Source organism: Lutra lutra, chromosome 2 (assembly GCF_902655055.1).
Source record: "Lutra lutra chromosome 2, mLutLut1.2, whole genome shotgun sequence".
Lineage (NCBI taxonomy): Eukaryota > Metazoa > Chordata > Mammalia > Carnivora > Mustelidae > Lutra > Lutra lutra.
The window spans coordinates 3,047,022-3,065,497 of NC_062279.1; the positions used below are offsets into that span (position 1 = coordinate 3,047,022).

General features: G+C 41.8%; 1 protein-coding gene across 3 annotated transcripts in view; it reads right to left on the reverse strand.

Annotated features, from left to right (window-relative positions):
- CSMD1 (CUB and Sushi multiple domains 1) overlaps positions 1-18,476 on the reverse strand; it is a 2,014,336-nt gene that overhangs the window by 147,997 nt on the left and 1,847,863 nt on the right. For all 3 annotated transcript variants that reach the window (XM_047713603.1, XM_047713595.1, XM_047713613.1), the window contains 5 exons: positions 17,035-17,223; positions 8,266-8,443; positions 5,930-6,075; positions 5,056-5,136; positions 3,892-4,005 (listed from right to left, as the gene is read on the reverse strand). In XM_047713603.1, coding sequence (XP_047569559.1) covers positions 3,892-4,005; positions 5,056-5,136; positions 5,930-6,075; positions 8,266-8,443; positions 17,035-17,223 — 708 coding nt within the window. The remainder of the gene's footprint in view (positions 1-3,891; positions 4,006-5,055; positions 5,137-5,929; positions 6,076-8,265; positions 8,444-17,034; positions 17,224-18,476) is intronic.

The window sequence follows — 18,476 nt, forward strand, 5'->3', positions numbered from 1 at the left end:
CCTTAACCTGCGGGGTCAGACACTGTCTCCAGGCAGAGAGTGTCAGAATTGATTTCAACTGGGCACTCAGCTCATGTTCAGAGAGACTGGGAGAATAGCTTGGTGGTTCTGGAAAACATTTCAGACCCTCATTCAATGTTTCCTAAATTAAGATGGGCATCCAACAAGGTGTATCTGCATGGGATGCTAATTTTCAAGGAACAATTTGCTCCCACTGTACCCAAGGAACAATAAATCACCCTCTAAGTGGTGATAATTTTCATTTTTTTAGATCTCTTTTAAAGATTTTATTTATTTATTTGATAGAGACAGAGAGAAAACAAGCACAAGCAGGGAGCACTGCAGAGGGAAAAGGAAAGCAGGCTTCCCTCTGAGCAAGGTGGTAAACCTTCACATTTTTAGGGCACATCTTAATGTGATGAGGGACTCAATCCTGGGACCCTGACATCATGACCTGAGCCGAAGGCAGAGGCTTAACCCACTGAGCCACCCAGGCACCTCTGGAGACAATTTTCAAAGCAAAACTTAGTAGGACTCATAACTCACACAATTTTCCACCTATAATTTATCACAGGATTACCCACTCCCTCCCCTTGAGACCAACCAAATAATTTTAGAAAGTGCTGGAAGAAAGGTTATTATTAAATGATTATTTGATAAAAGACATCTGATCCCCTCATTCTTTTTCTTATAGAATGCATTTTTAGATAACTCTTGTTTTAATGTCTTTTAATATCTTGTTATAATATCTCTTTTTTAAAAGATTTTATTTATTTATTTTGCAGAGAGAGAGAGAGCTCAAGCAGGGGGAACAGCAGGCTAAGGGAGAGAGAATCAGGCTCCCCACCGAGCAGGGAGCCCGATGTGGGGCTTGATCCCAGGACTTGAGGTGAAGGCAGATGCTTAACTGACTGACCACCCAGGTGCCCCTTGTTTTAATATCTCTTAATAACTCTTGTTAAAATATCTTGTTTTAAAGATAATTACTCCTGAATAGAAACAGTAGAGAACTACGTTGTCCTCTGCAGTAACTGCTGGTGTTCAGTAGGACACGGGAACTCGGTCTGAGCAGAGAGAATGTATCTTGTTAGCAGAATCCTCCTTGCAACCGTGTGTGAGAGCCAAGAAATTTAGAGAACGATGCTTATGTTGTGCTGATTTACTCGGTTCCTGGACTGTCATGAATTAATTTCATTTAAATAAAAATGAGGTTAATCTTAGGGATAGCCAACATAATAAAGTAATTTTCCCTCTTTCTGAAGTAGCATATTAAATAAATATGTATGCCTTTCTTCACTCATCAACTAAGACCACCCTTGTTTGAAATCATCTATGCTGAGAAATTTTAGGCTGTTTGTTGGAATTAAGATGTGCCCTAAAAATGTGAAGGTTTACCTCAGGTAATTTCTATGTAAAATGGAAAAAGATGAATATTTTATATCCCCTTGCACCTTGAGGGGAAAAAAAAAAAAAAAACACTGTAGGTGGTTGTTGCTGATGTAATATGGTACGGACACACTGATTTGTTCCTAAAAAGTAATGACTCAGTCTCCTGACTTATCACCCCAAGCGGTGCCCCAATTTTAAATGAGGCAGGGGTGAGGCAAAGTGCCAGTGAATTCCAGAACTGTGTGGGTCCTCCAAGTAGCTAAAGCATCCCATGGACCGAAAAGGGTGTACTTCTGAGGGGATGGTCTTTGCCCACACCCCCCTGTGCTCCCGAGGTACAATCTGAAAGCAATGTTTCTTAGAATTATCTGAGCTGTCATGGTTACTTAAGACCACAGCATTCCGGATTTTCTTCAGATGCTGAGAATCGCCTCCCTCTCCCCAGGTGGCTAGTATTCTGCCTCACACGGAAGGAGGACGCAGGGAGTGAGCACACAATCTAGGAGATTCCATTCAAGTGTGGGGGCACGTGCAAAATCAATACTACCACAGTGCAAAGGAAGTTCCCTCTTAGTGGGGCTGACAATCCACATTAGAACTCCTGCAATGACCCACTTAATGTTCTCTGCATCTTCACAAAAATCTCACAAATAAGGCACAAATAAGGCCGATCGACCATCCTCCTTACACTCGATGCCCACGGGATTAATGATTCACCTGCGGTCACTTGTTGGGGGTCTATGCTGAGTCACTGGGTCTCCTCTTCCTAAATTTTGGGGCCTTTTACATGCTTATATCATATGATAATGTTCAAATTCCTTGAAACGGGGGTGGTCCCATTCTTTAAATGAATTGAATGTTTATTGTGATTTTGAAGTCACAAACTCAAAACTATTCTAATTTGGAAAGCTTTCCGATTGGCCAAACCATGACACTTCTGACTTATATTGAGATATTTTAGTGTACTTTTATTTTTTCAAGTGTTTATTGCCCCAATACTACTTGAAAGTAGAGACTTTCAAATAGATTAAAGTGATCTACTTAAGGAATCTCCACACTGTTCTCCAAAGTGGCCACACCAACTTGCTTTCCCACCAACAGTGTAACAGTGTGGAGATTCCTCAAGAAATTAAAATAGAACTTCCCTATGACCCTGCAATTGCACGACTGGGTATTTACCCCAAAGATACAGATGGAGTGAAAAGAAGGGCCATCTGTACCCCAATGTTCATAGCAGCAATGGCCACGGTCGCCAAACTGTGGAAAGAACGAAGATGCCCTTCAACGGACGCATGGATAAGGAAGATGTGGTCCATATACACTATGGAGTATGATGCCTCCTCAGAAAGGATGAATACCCAACTTTTGTAGCAACATGGACGGGACTGGAAGAGATGATGCTGAGTGAAATAAGTCAAGCAGAGAGAGTCAATTATCATATGGTTTCACTTATTTGTGGAGCATAACAAATAACATGGAGGACAAGGGGAGATGGAGAGGAGAAGGGAGTTGGGGGAAATTGGAAGGGGAGGTGAACCATGAGAGACTGTGGACTCTGAAAAACAATCTGAAGGGTTTGAAGAGGTGGGGGTGGTGGGAGGTTGGGAGAACCAGGTGGTGGGTATTAGAGAGGGCACGGACTGCATGGAGCACTGAGTGTGGTACAAAAACAATGAATACTGTTACGCTGAAAAGAAATAAAAGAAAAAAGTGATCTACTTAAATACTTCAAACAGTTAAATCAATAGATTCAGCCTCAAATCTTGCGCTATTGTGTATTTTGTTATTGCATGTGTTCTATGTGTTTTACGGACGTGTGAATGTATGATATATGTGCACTTTATCGTATGCCCCACGTGCATTTCAATGCTTATAAATCTTACAGAAAAAATAGTAAGTACTAGATAATTTTACAGATACTAATGTATTTAGAGGGAAGTGTCGTGATGCCTGTAATTTGCCTTGAAATGCATCAAAAGCAACATTAATGGATGGATAGAAAGATAAGAGACACATGACTAAGGATATATAGAGTACATTGATGGTGGAACGTCGGTGGTAGGTATTCAGATCGTTATTTCTAATTTTTTTTTAAGATTTTATTTATTTATTTGACAGAGACTTCACAAGTAGGCAGAGAGGCAGGCAGAGAGAGAGGGGGAAGCAGACTCCCTGAGCAGAGAGTTTGATGCGGGGCTTGATCCCAGGACCCTGAGATCATGACCTGAGCTGAAGGCAGAGGCTTAACCCATTAAGCCACCCAGGCGTCCCTATTTCTAAATTATTTTAACTTAGCCATATATTTGAAAATCTTCTGGTAAGCTACTGGGGAAGAAAAGACCTCTTATTTGATATGCTTTGATTTGTATTTTACACATAGCTAAAGGAGAAAGGTAATTAGGTATTTGTTGGCAGGTGATCTGATTTGCAAGGAGATCGTGCCACAGAGATCCAGTTCACAACTCTATGGGAAAGGCACAGGCTGCCGCGAGCTGTGCATACCTTCACACGTTGGGAGAGCACCTTCAAACTGCAGCTGGGCACTGAGCTTACAGGTCAGGGTGTCTGTCCCAGACAGCGTGTACCCAGGGTGGCACTGGTACTTCACGAAGTCCCCTGCAAGAGCCAACAGAGCATACGTGGGACTACGTTTCCATGACACACCCTGTGAGTGAGGGCAGGAAAGGTCGAGATGGCCACCTACTGAATGACGTCAGTGAACAAACCACTTCTGAACCCACATCGGGATTCATTTCTAGTTTGTTTAATCAAAGGGGGCTGTTGTCACTTCTTGACTTACAAAAACGCGGTCTTCCCAGATACCAGACAGCGAATGGGGCAGGTTTTGTCACAGACTAATGTGTCTGTGGTCCCACCCCTTCCCCCATGATTACTATTCAAAAAAAGAAGGCGGATTGGGATTGCTTGGGATTTACAGATGTAGCACAGAATGGCTTCAATGCACCCAGAGAAGGCTAACCTGCGACCTTGGCCTAATTAGCACAATGTTCCCATTAACTGAGCCATTAGGAGGAGAGCAGAAACTGGGTCACGTGGTTTGATCAGCGGTCTGAAACTCGGGGGGAAAACACAGTGTTGTGTTTGTAGTTGAGACAGAGAAATCCTGGGTCACAGTAATTACACCACAGACATATGCCGCAGCGGGTCACCTAATGTGACCTGATGGTTATTTAATGAAACTCGCCATTAATATGGAATGATAAAGCAGAATTTCTAAATATTACCATTAAATACATTCACCAATTACATTCCGGTTTCAATGAAAGGTTAAAGTCATAGTCATCATTGTTTTAGCTACAAATGATTAAGTCCTTCTTCTGCGTGAACATCCTTTCCTAACTAAACGCAAATATCCGTTTAAGTCTGTCTCAGAAACTTTTTTTAAAAGAAAAATACAAGCTAGCAAATGCTGGTAGGCCTGGTGAGGTGAGGATATGCTCAGATGACAGAAGCAAAGTTCGAATAGCTAAAAACACACACCATGGCAGTGGAGGAAGAAAAGCATATTTCTTCGATGAATGAACCCCCTAGCAATGCTTTAGGACATTCTGACAAATACTTACTCACGTGAGTAATTATCTCAGTGAGTGTGAGTGTTAAAGAAGTTGGGCTGAGCTAATGGTGTTGCAACAAAGAACACATTACCTATTTCAAAATCCTCATCTTCCGTAAGCATTTCTGCCTGTGGAACCGAGGGGGGAGGTTGGCATTTCTTGAGCTGAAATGCTAAAGGGTTTATAGAAAAAACAAACAAACAAACAAACAACTGCAATTACATTTGCTGAATAAACAAAATTATTACAAAAAGCATTCTGCTTCCATTGTTTTAATGCCCAGGTACACTGCGAGGTCTACGTTTGTAAATCATCGTTTTAGAACATTCCCAAGTTTACAGGATTATTTCATGCCATGAATATGTAAAGTCAAAGGGGAAAAGGGTACAGTTTTTAAAATTCGGGCATTTAAATAAAGACACTTTACATAATTTTGGGGATTCTGGAAGGAAATGGTTCACCCATGGCCTGGTGCCAGGTCTACATTTACATTTGCTAAGGTCCCTCTCGGAACCCCACGCTGACGACTTCCATGGGTGCAGTCTTCACGAGATATAAGGGATTGATACACTTTTCTCCAAATTATTTGTTTTCAAAATCACTTAATTCCCTGTTGCCTCATCCGTAACTCTGTGGCATTTGCTACCTTGACTCCTCTGCAGGCAGACACAGGGCATCTAGGAAAGGTACTAAATTGATTTCAAGGGTCTCCATATCTGAGTCTCTCAGCAATATGCTTCTCTTGGAATGAGTCCAAGCTTACCACACACCAGATGTGCCATCCACAAACAACATTAAGCAAAAGGGGGTCACAGGGACCTCTGGCACCGAAAGCAAGAAAGTCCCAGAAGGCTCTTGCTTGGCAAGATCAAGGAACTCTAGCTGGAAAGGAGCCATATGTCAACACTACCAGGAGAACCAAATGGAATTCTCCGCCTTATTTGACAAGGTGAAAATGCACTGACCGTGAAAATTGAGAACAAAGAAGCCTCCGTTGGAAAAGTCGCTGTGGAACTTGAGCAGGACCTGGTTGGTGGAGCTGTATGCCGTTTCCAGGGCTGTGTTGCCACTGAAAACTCCCAGCTGAGGTGAGTTCTGGTCAGGCCCATCCCTAGGGAAGAGAGGAAGTTTGAGGAGAAAGTTCCCAATCACAGCTAAAACCAACAACCATTTTCTTCCAACACGTGGCTTCCATCCTGGCCCAAGCAGCTTGGTCTGAGCCTGGGCTCCAGGGGATGGAACTGGTGCTCGCACCTGGAGATCTTGGGGCTGACTTTACTCACCCCACTGCAGACCTTTTCAGAGCCCTAACAGAGACACGTTACTGCCTCTAGTGACTGTAATACCATGTATCAGCTGCCTTTCAAACGTCCATGTTTGAAAGTCTCAATTCCATGGTGTCTCTTTAACGATGGGTGAAATTTATGGACATCTTGCTATTGAAGTACAAAGTTGTTAAGACTTTGTTAAAAAGGAAATGACAGTGTGAAGGTCCAGTTTCTTGCCCCAGGATAGCAAAGCAACACTTAATTGCACTTTCTGCTACTCTTGGAGTCAATGTTTAAGCCAATCATTCAGAAATGTTTAGCATCAATTAAGTCACATGGAAGGTCTCCATCAGTGCCCAGCCCCCCTGCCCCCCACCAAGATGAGGTAAAGGGCATGATGAGACCGCCAGCCCCTCCCCCTCAGGGAAGGTGACCTTGCCTGAAACAATCCTTTCTCCTGCTAACAATGTCTTGCCCCACCCTCTTCCTGTAAGAATCTTCCACTGTGTACACCTAACTCCTCAGAGCGCCTCTCTCCTGCCCACAGAGTGTTAACCTGAGTCGGGAATCGATAAATAAAACCAATTAGATCTTCAGATTTACGCAGCTGAATTTTTGTGTTTTTAACAAACTGAATAAAATACTACCGTCTTGTGGACACAGTGTTTAGAAACAGCGAGTGTTTAATGTCACAAAGTTGACCAGCCTCCTTGGTCTCTTTCTCATTAGGGCTCTGACAATCAACGGCACTTGGTTGACTATGAGGAGCTTTTGCTTCTACCTGCTGAATCTATAGGTTAACCCAGGTGAAACGGCTGGTAGTATAATGCTGTGGTTCTTCTCCTGCCAGGCTTTCAAAAGAGCAGCTTCATAAAACCAACTTAATATTTCAGGTTCCCCATTCCTCCTCACCCCTCAGCTGCTGGTCCTGCCAATCTCTCCTCCCTACAAGAATTACTTCTAGAGCCTCAGAAGCCAGTCTCCCTTCTTGCGCTCAGTGGACACATTTCCCACAAAACAAGACTGGGAATTCTGCAGCCGGTGACTCCCCTTCCTAAAACCCTAGCGAATCCTCATCACTCTTAGAACTAAGCCTGGGATCTTTCACGTGATTTTTAAGTTCCTGTACTCTCTGTCCTGCTCACTTGGACCCCATAAAACCCATCCCAGACACCTCTAATACCCTGAAGTCACCTGTCCCCTCACTGTAAAGGTTTTCCAATATCCACAATAACCCGTACCTTTTACACCAACTTTCTACACCAACTTCCGAGGCACACACACACACACACACACACACATGCATACCACATTGCTACCTCCCATAAATCCGTGGTTTTCATGGAAATATTTTCTGGCGGCACAACTTGCTTTTCAAGCCTGGGTCGAGCTCACCTTCTCACACCCCACTGGTCCTCCCTCCTTCTCCCATCATAATATCAGAGGACTTGTCAATCTCTGTGTCCCCTATAACCTCTCACTTCCAAAAGCAAAGGTAGGGCAGTCATTCCCAAGGACATGAAAATGTAGCCAAGGTTCATGTAAGTAATTACAAGGCCACATGACTCCTTGGAAAGAGAACCAGAACCCCAATCCCCAGTCCTGAGCCGGCTCAGTGTCACTTCCTGCATATCATATGGAAGGGCAGTCCTGCCGTGTGTACAAAGGATGGCTGGAGGGCCGTGTGTAATTATCTCTTCAATACTTCCAGGAGCACCAAATTCTTATCATGGCAAAGATTCCTAACCAACTTTTCTTTTATAAAAAAAGAAAAATCGCACTTACAAAAAAATGTATAATCCCATTATGTTGGGGTAATCTCTGTTCAGAGGAATCCTGAATTAACAAAATGCAAACATGTCACATGACATTTATTCTCCATATCACTTGATTTCCTTGGTAAATATCCTTTCCAATATCTACCTAAAAACTTCACTTCTTAATGTGTAAACTGACATCAAAGCCCCATGCCCGTGGTTGCGAGAACGGTTTGACACAATCACAGGTGAGTTCACACAGAAAGGCTCCCCTACCAGACAGCAATGTAATCATTCACGGCTTCCGTCTGTAGCAACGTGAAGTTGATGTAGACCCCGTGGCCGGGAGGGACGGTGATCAGCCAAATGCAGTCCTTCAGGATTGGGTACTCGTCTGGAAATCCAGGGGAATAAATGGTACCATTCTGAGATGTTACATTATATCCACAAGGAGCTGAAAAGGAAGCAAAGAAAATTAAGCCCCAATACAGTCAACTTTAGAAAGGACACAGTTAAACATTTTTAAGTCTCTAAAGTCCCTTTGCCAAAATTTTCCTTATGAGAAATAATGGTGAACTATTTCTCAGTAGCTACTTTGTCAAAGTAATTCCCCTAGAGTCTTAAAACCTTAGAAGAATTATACTTCTAAACTAAGTTATCTAAGTTCCGTTTAATATATTCTTCAAACACCCAAAATCCTTTCAGGATAAAGTCATTCCCATGATATAAAAAAAAAAAAAAAGCCCTTACTCAGTCACTCAATTATCTTCTGTGACCGAGCTGATAATCCACTGTGCTATGTGATATGAGGAATTACATGGAAATGATGCATAAATAAATCATGGAAATTGTGTTGTTGTTTTAAGTGAGATTTCTAAAACATATTTAACTGCCTAAAAGGGTGGTATCCAAGTCTATTTGCCTAAATAAAAAAAAATTATCAATTCTTGGCAGATCTATACCTGAAGAAATGAGAGAAAATGATATACGTAGTATTTTCTTGAAGCTTTTCCTCCTCTCACCAGCTTTCATCTCTGCCAAGACTCACAATCCCTAATCAGCCTATTTTATTTTACTTAATGAATTGTTATTTTCTGTTGCCATGGCAATTATTTTGTCTTATCTAGGGGAAAATGAAGTGACTACATATTAGCAGCATAATCTGAGACACATTACGACACTCGGAGAGCAGTATGATACATCAAAGTCACAAATGAAGTAGAGTTTTTAATCAACCAAACTCTGATAGAGGGGTCGGAGGACCTGCCACTAGCATGAATCTTCTGGAGCTTTCGAAGACTTGTTATGAAAGGTGTCAAATTTAGGTGGCAAAACTGGTGAAACTACATCGTAAAACGAGAGAAACGAACCTTCGGTAGAAAACAGTGAGCGATGACATGGCATGAGGCGGTACATGGTACGCTGCTGTGTTCATCACACAGGGGCATAGGTATGTTTAAGGGGGTGGGGAATGTTCCAGTGGAAAATACATTGAATCCGGCCCAGGTTTTGGACAGAGTCATTAGGAGAAGGAGCCGTGGAGAACATTTTAGAAATGTTAAGGCATGAATATTGATAAGTGGGTTTGGAGGCAGGCCCCAAACCTTGCTTTGTAAACTAATAAAGCAAAAGCACAGGGACAGCTATAATTTGTGAAATGGGGCCATGATCTAGTCTGGGGTCATCAGGAGCTAGTCAGTGTCCCCAGAAGATGGCATACTTTGTCTCACCTCCAAACTTCATGCAAATGTTCACTCTGTATGAAAAGTTCAAAGGCTTTTCTCCTACTCTGCTTCCAGGCTGAGCTGGTCCATTTCTTCTCAGCTCAACTCAAATGTCCTTCCACCTTGAAGGCAGCTGGGCTCTGGCCGGCCACGTTTGTTCCCCTGTCATGGGGCTATCTGCTCTCACCACTGTGGGTTAGTGACTAGAAGTCAGGGACGGTGCTCCTTTTCACCCTTACCCACAGTCCACTCCCACAACTCCCCAGGGCCGAGATCACATCACAATAAATAAGAGACAGTAAAGAGCAGATGGGCCAACACCGAGTAAGACAGTCATCACAAAGTATTTCCGTACCGAGTGCACTGAAGGGAGGGGCCGGCACACCTCCTGGGGATGTGAGGGTCTGCACCTGCTCCTGACCGATAATCTGTAATCTCCAAGGCTTCCCTAGTGCATTTTCACCTTTCAAGGTGAATCTTATACTCGTATAACCATATTAAACATAGGCGCACCCTTCCCAATGGGGAAAAAACAAGACAAAACAAACATAAAGGATAAAGCCTTTCCAAGGGCAAAAGAAACAATACGGTAATTTCCTTGGGACAACACATTTCTGGCTTCTAATGTTCTTTACGTCACTTAATAGCTGTAGGACGTTGAACAAAGATAGCCTTGCCATGATTTACGTGTGGTAGTCAAATAACAGGTCCACCATTTACGTATTTTAGGAGTGTTTGCTGAGAGTGTATCATGGACCAGGACGTGTGGGGTTAGAGCAGGGGACAGAGTGGAGAAGGTAGTGATGGAGAAGCTACAGAGCAAAGGCTGAGTATAAAAGTCTACTTGTGCAAGTCCGATGAGGGAAAGAACAAGCCCTACTTGTCACGTGAGCTAATAACATTCCATGAACGCACGTAACATTCCTCGAGGCAAATGCTGCTGTGGACTCTAGAGTGGAGAAAAGAGGATCCTAAGAAACATGAGGGGAAGTTTCCTTCTCTTCCCCTGAGCTGTCTGTGCTCACAGAGAAGGCTTCACCGTTCCTGCTGTGGCCCCAAAGGCATATTTAGATTTCCACATCTGGGCGGAAAGTCACCCAAAGTCCACAGGGACAGAGGATGTGGGATCTAAGGTGGGTGAATCCTGAGGTGATCAGTCATGAAAGCCACTGTGAGGGGCACCTGGTCACCAGAGGATGGGCATAGCCCTACCAAGCTGGGCACCTTGAAGCCCCTCACTGCCAGCCTGGGAGCCTGGCCACAGAGGGACAAGGGAGGCCGCCAGCTGGCCGGACAGAGCACATGGGCATACTAGGCACTACACTTCACAATCGGACGTGATGTACGTGTCGGACTGTCCCCCACTCCAGGAGCCGAAGAGTCACTAGACACACAGTCGTTCTTGTATTTGGGAGTGCACACTGTGATGTGATTTCTAGTAAGAAACAAATATTCGGTCTTCCTCCCTGCTCTTGGCATAGGCCTCTGGAAACCTTGGATAAAAGCTAAGGGATAAAAGACATAAAGGCATCCTTCATTATTCCTAACAAGACCCTTTTGATCACACCTGAGCTATTAATAAGGTGACTAGGAAAGCACCCAGGGATGGAGTTAGTTGCCAGGGAACCATGCAAGTAATCAGAGAACGGGAAATCTCAGCTCCATCCTAACCTTCATAGAACTGAGGAGCTGGAGGTCGACTTAATCACCACTGGCCCACGATTTAATCATCATCCATCTGTAATGAAGACTCCATAAAAACCCCAAAGCATGGGGTCTGGAGAACTTCTGGGTTGGTGAACACTTGGGGAGCTGGGAGGATGGTTCTCCTGGAGAGAATACAACTTTCTGCTCACCTTCCAACCCACCTCATCCTCTGCATCTGCTCCATCTGGCTGTTCCTGAGTTATAGCCTCTGTACTGATCTGTAACCTTTTTTTATTTTTTTCCTTAAGATTTTATTTATTTATTTATTTGACAGAGAGAGACAGAGGGAAAAGAAGCAGGGAGAGTGGTAGAGGAGGAAGCAGGTTCCCCACCCAGCAGGGAGCCCGACACAGGGCTTGATCCCAGGACCCTGGAATCATGACCCCAGCAGAAGGCAGGCACTTAACAACTGATACACCCAGGCACCCCTGATCTGCAATCTTGTAAGTACAATGTTTTCCTGGGTTCTGTGAGTCGCTCTAGTAAACTCATCCAGGAGGAGGAGGGAGTCATGGAGACCTTCTGAATCGTAGCCAGTCAATGAGGGGCACTAGTGACAATCTGGACTTGGGACTGGCATCCAAGCTGGGGCAGGGCAGGGGCAGCCTTGTGGGCCCGGGAATTTCATTGGTGGGGTCAGAAGCTCTCCTCGGGGAGACTATCCAGCGGTGTCGCAGAATGGCTTGTTGTAGGAAAGGCACCCACTGGTGACCAGGAGGGCCAGAGGGAGTGCTGTCTACAACTCTTGAGGCGCACGCGTGTTAAGAATAGGTTGGGAGGAAGGACTGCTGTGTGAGGTACAGTTATGAGAAAGAGTTCTCAGGTTATTTCTGCATGTGATTCTCCAGAGAAAAATATGTACACGAAGATGACTGAATTGTCCACTTGCAGCAAATTCTAGAGCCAGCATTAGGTACACTGACTATGATGGAGGGGATGTCTTACCTGAATGTGTCATTCAATGTGGAGTTTGTTCAGTGCCTACTTATATGTACAATGTCCCCCACCTCATCTTCACTGCCTACCCCACTCCACTGGACTGGGCATCACTGCCACATCACCATGGATTCTGTTCACCTCACCGTGGTTTGAGGACGTGAGCTTTTAGGTGGTTCATACAAAAAGTGATGGGTGTGTCTCACCCGTTCCTGCCCATGGGAAACCAGGGCCAGAAGATATTGGAAGATGAGCTGGTGGTCAGGCTGGACCTCAGCACAGGGACGTGGAGACTCACCATCACTTCATTCCACTTGGGAAAAGTCAAGGGGCGCCAAGACATGTCTTTATTGGGCTTTTCCTCCACTTAAATGTGTACAAAGTGACTGTCTCTGAATTGAGATGGATAGAAAGAGCTTAAGTGATTTCAATCAGAAATTAAATTTTAAAAGCCCTAAATATCCACCAGGACAGTTACAGATAATTTACAGATGGTTTTCTCCAGGATTATATTAAGATTTCTGCCTACCCTCTAACAGGAGGCTGAAGAAAAGCCTGCAGTAGTGAACAACAAGTACCTACATTTGGCATGAGCGTTTATGAATTTTAAACTCTTGACTGTTAATGTAACCAGGACCTGAACGCCTGATCTCGCCGGATGTGTGGAACTCTACAGGTATTTTTGGCCTATTTTTTTTTTCCTTCAATAACTTTGGTTTCCTTATGATGGTTTTAAGATAGAGAGACATAGTGTACTCTATCTTAGGGACTGTTTCATAATGGAAATATTTAAAATAATATTTATAAGATAAATATTATTTTATATACATATCATAAATGGTATATACAATAATAACATATTATAATATATATAAATGCTATAAATATTTATAAATATAACTAAAAAAGTATTCTTCAGGATGCCATTTTTATTCTAAACTATTAGAAAAGATTATTTATTCATCAATCAACTTGATAAACCTTCATTTTAAAAATTATGTATATAATAACATCCTTTGGTTGGTTGAATTTCTCGTGTCAATTATGCAGTCAAACAGCGTTCTGCTTACAAAATCTGTCAGTCTGAAGGAAGTTGCTAACACGCTAATTGGAACGTATTAAGTTATCCTGGTAATTATCTCTGTCCACATAGTTCCCACCAGTTATTACTGCACTTTAAGTTGAGCAACATTAGGACAGTGCTTAACTTAAAAAAAAAAAATCGTAAATGTATAGCTACATAAATATTTCAGTGATAAAAGATTAAGTCAACAAAAAAATCTAAAATTTTTAAACTGTGTAAGTAGAGATGCATATTTAATTGTCAAATTACATTTAGTAAACTATTAAGTCTTTTTAACCATATTTTAACAATTATAACCCATCTTTTAAACTGAGACTTCTATATAATTATGTTACTGGCAAAAATAATGTCTTAATTTCTCAAGTCATTTTGAGACCTATTTTTTCTTTTTTATTTTAATAGATAGCATACTTTTAGTCCAGATAGTTTTTGGATGAATTTAGAATACACCAACTTTACATAATAAATCCTTACACAATAAATATATTAATACTGTCACATACCTATGAATTGGTTTAATATATGCTTATGAAATGGATGCCTTAAGATTCAGAATTCTTGACTCTTAATTGTCTAAATTGTTCACTTTTTACTAAAGATGCCAGAAGTTATTCAAAGTTCCTATGTTTTGTTTTTTCCCAAGTATCTCTCATCTATTCTGAGATTTTTCGGAGGTTTACAGGGTTGGACCTTTGAAGACTGTTTCCAGTATATTTGTCCTACACACCAAGAATAAGTCTGAACTAGAAATCCAATGTGAATTAATAAAATACACTTGAGGTGAGCATCCCTGATCATCAGCAGTTTGCCCGTGTCTTGTGAGGAGCGTAACCAATGAATGGACATCTTACAGCCCATCGTTGTCAGCGAACAAAGACACTGGGGAGGGTGTGTGCTATAGTGAGTGCTGCGAGTGTGTAAGCCTGGCGATTCACAGACCTGTACCTCTGGGGCTACGAATACATTATAATGTTAAATATATATATATATATATGAAATAAAACAGATAAAATAACTTTTGTTATATAATAATACCCTCCGCTTATTTTTTGTGTGTGTTTTATCCAATATGAAGAAGATATTAAACACACATTGGCTGGTGCCTAGAAAATTCACTTTATGATATAATTTTATTTGAATTTTATGTTTTGTTTTGTTTTTTATTTTGTCTATGACATTATAGATAGGAAGAGAGATATGATGGTAAAAATACTTGGGTAGTAAAGAATTTGACCTTGTCCATAGAGAGGTCTAGTCCTCTATTCTGGGGGCTGTGGGTTGGGAGGGGGGTTAAGAACACACCCGGTGGCCGTGTCTTTATCTCATGTGGGTGCTGGCCATACCCGGTAGTGTCAGGATGGGCTGATCATGCCGGAAAGACCAACCATGGACTCTAAGTTGCCGTCTTTGAGTTACAAGGTATCAGCTGGTCCGGAAGCTGACATCAACCACCAGGTCATCCATCCATCAGTCATACCTGCCTCAGGGAGCCCCAGTTAAAAACTCTGGGCACTAAGACCCAGGGAGCTTCTCAGGTTGGTGATACTCGGGCACACTGTCACCCCTCAGTTCCTGAGATCAGTGATGCAGCCTCCCAGACTCTAACCTGGGCTTCTTTCCCCAGGATTTTCACATGCCCTTTCCTTCTTATAAACCACAAGCAGAGTCCACTAGCTTAGTGAGTTCTGTGAGCCGTCTTAGTCAGTCATCCAAGCTCAGGATGGTCTGGGGCGGCTCTCAGTCTTTCAGCTGGAGTCGGCAGGCCCTCAGCTTGTCTGGCCACCTCTGGGTAGTGTGACACATCACGACGTCATTATACAAGGTGCACCCCCTTTGGGCTACATCACAAACAATACACTTTGTTACTTTCAAGCTCACAGAATAATTCTAAGCCAGCGGCTATTTCTACATTTGAAAACAGACCTTGACAAAGTGATGAAGCCTTTTTAAATGTTTAATTCTACTTTTTAATATCAAGCCAAGCCGTCTTCCATGTGCATATGAATACAAAGAACTCAGGTGAAAATTACAAATAAGAAAAGGGTTTAATTGTGATAATTCAAAGTATTTTATAGATATGCAAATAAATGAATTTTTAAATGGAGAGTAGTAAAAAGAGGTTTTTAAGTGTTTTAATAAAAAGCACTAGATATACTGCTGCTATATTAGTTTTATAAAGTAATTTTTTAAATGTTGTTTTATAGGTTATTTAATTTGCATTAGACAGGGGCAATTTAATTTTTATTTCTTTTTTTTAAGATAAGGAATTAAAAATACAGCTAAAGATTTTTTTCATAGTTTTTTTATAATAATATAGAATGGAAAAATACAGGTGAGAAATATAATTTAAAAAGTCCAACAGTGGTTTTGTTTTGTTTTTACTTTTTCAGAAGAAATTCAAACACAGCCAAGTTGCCTTTCCTATATTCCTGGTGGGATATAAGTGTTTAGCATTTCAGAGGGCCACAGAGTTGATAATTTCATTATTTTTTCTTTTTTTTAAAGATTTTATTTATTTATTTGATAGAGATGACAAGCAGGCAGAGAAGCAGGCAGAGAGAGAGGGAGAGGTAGGCTCTCTGTTGAGCAGAAAGCCTGAAGCCAGGCTCCATCACAGGACCCTGGGATCATGACCTGAGCCAAAGGCAGAGGCTTTAACCCACTGATCCACCCAGGTGCCCCTTCATTATTTTTTCACTCAAAGGTTTCTGTATTAAATGTTCTAATATTAGGTTTACAGGAACTTTTCTGTTTCATATGCTTGTCTCATAAACAAAGCACTTGGTCTATTAATTTCAACTTGATATTACCAAAATTTCAAAATCATTCAAAATATCAGGTAGTCAAAGAGAAGCTTCAGAGAAGTGATTCTTGCTCAGACTAGGGATATTTGATGAATCCAGAGTTCCCTCCGTCACCACCTGATCCCCATGTCTCTCAAGAAACCCTGACTGACCATCACGCACTATTGAAATGCACTATTTTTTTCCTAAGACAGTGTCAACACCCTGTCTTTGCTTCCGCTATTTTTTTCTACCCTGGATACTCCATCTCTGAGTAGAAAAATCATATATATATACTTCAAGGCCCACTACAAAAATAAAATCAGTTTTCTTAAATATAAAAGCAATATATGATTATTGCAAAAGTTTAACAACAAAAAATGGAAAAAACAGTCCAGGGTAAAATTTATAAGCATCCTTTCCTCCGCTAATCCCAAAATTTGGTGGGACGACTGCAATTCTAAGTACTACCCCCATCATAAAGATGTCCCTGGTCACTTTGCAAACCAACGCCATCCTTCTCCATGCAATTCATCCAAACACTGTCCTTGGGTCTGGTTTGTGTTATACATGTTTGCATTTATTACATTGTTTTCTTTACAATTTCCATGAGGGCAAGGCCTGTTTATGCATATTAATTTATTGGCATATGATATATTCCTGAAATACTAAGTAGAATGAGTTTACTGTGATAGATTCCTAATCAATATTTGTTGAGTAAATGAAAGGATTTTTAAATATCTCTATTTAATAATTAACGCACTACTATACACATGAAAAATTAAGTTGTTGCCAAGAACGATTAGCTTACCGTCACATCTTGGAAAGGGATAATTCCAGTTTCTGTTGATCCCGTGCTGACAGGTGAGGACTGGGTGGCCAAGCAAAATGTACCCAGGGTAACACTCGAACGAGATGGACTGTCCCACGCTGTAGTCCGCGTTGACCATGTAACCATTCTGAAAAGGAGGTGGGTCCGGGCAGTTCTGGAGCTCATAGGCTGGAACGGACAGAATGAAGCTCGCGCGTAAGACATTAAGGTAGTCTGGGGTGCAGAAGGCTGTGATCACATATGGTTTCTTAAGACGAACATTTTCAGTAAGTTTTTTTTTTTTCTTAAGATTTTATTTATTTATTTGACAGACAGAGATCACAAGCAGGCAGAGAGACAGGCATAGAAAGAACAGGAAGCAGGCTCCCCACAGAGCAGAGAGCCCGATGCGGGGCTTTTTTAAAGATTTTATTTATTTATTTGACAGAGAGAGAGATCACAAGTAGGTAGAGAGGCACACAGAGAGAGAGGGGGATGCAGGCTCCCTGCTGAGCAGAGAGCCTGATGCGGGGCTCGATCCCAGGACCCTGAGATCATGACCTGAGCCGAAGGCAGAGGCTTAACCCACTGAGCCACCCAGGTGCCCCTTCAGTAAGTATTAAAACGTATCTTCTTCAAGTTGCCACTCACCATCCTAAGTAAAACAGCTAATTATTAGTAGTAACAGAATTATAACAACTTCCAATTAATAAGTAGCTAACTGCGTGCTTTAGAAGCTGGAACAATACATTTGATGGTGGTTTCCCTCTGAAGAAAAGTAGATGGTGTGAATTGACTTTTTTTAAAAAGTAAAACAAATGATAGTAAAAATTGCCTATAAAGAATGTCACGTGAATGTGGACCTAATTTCCTTCTAATTTAAAAGAGAATTATACTAGCGCTCCAGTCTAAATGTTGTTGACTAAGAAATAATGTGGTTCTTGTGTTTTGATTTGTTAATTGTTCATCACAAATAAAATTTAAAAAATTTATTCCATTTTCTAATTTAAAAAAAAATTTAAAAATCTGTTTTCTATTGTGGAGGCTGAGAAAATTAAGGCCATCCCACCTCAAGTTTAGCTGATGTGGGAAACAGAGGCAGAAGAAAATCAAAATTCCTTACCTACTGACAAGCCCTTGAAACAGATAGAGTGGCTCTCCCCTGGGGACTCAACTGCCCTCACCTTGAGGTTTTGACCTCCTACCCTGACAGGTCCGACCAGAATCCTGTAAGTCTACTTTAACAATACCTTTAGGAAACTTTATCTCTAAACCTCCAAGATAGTGTTGAGAATCATTCCCAAGCATATGGCCCACTGATACATCTAAAGGGTCTCACGGGAAGATTTTTTTTTTTTTTTAAGATTTTTATTTACTTGACAGATCACAAGTAGGCAAAGAGGCAGGCAGAGAGAGAGAGGAGGAGGAGGCAGGCTCCCTGC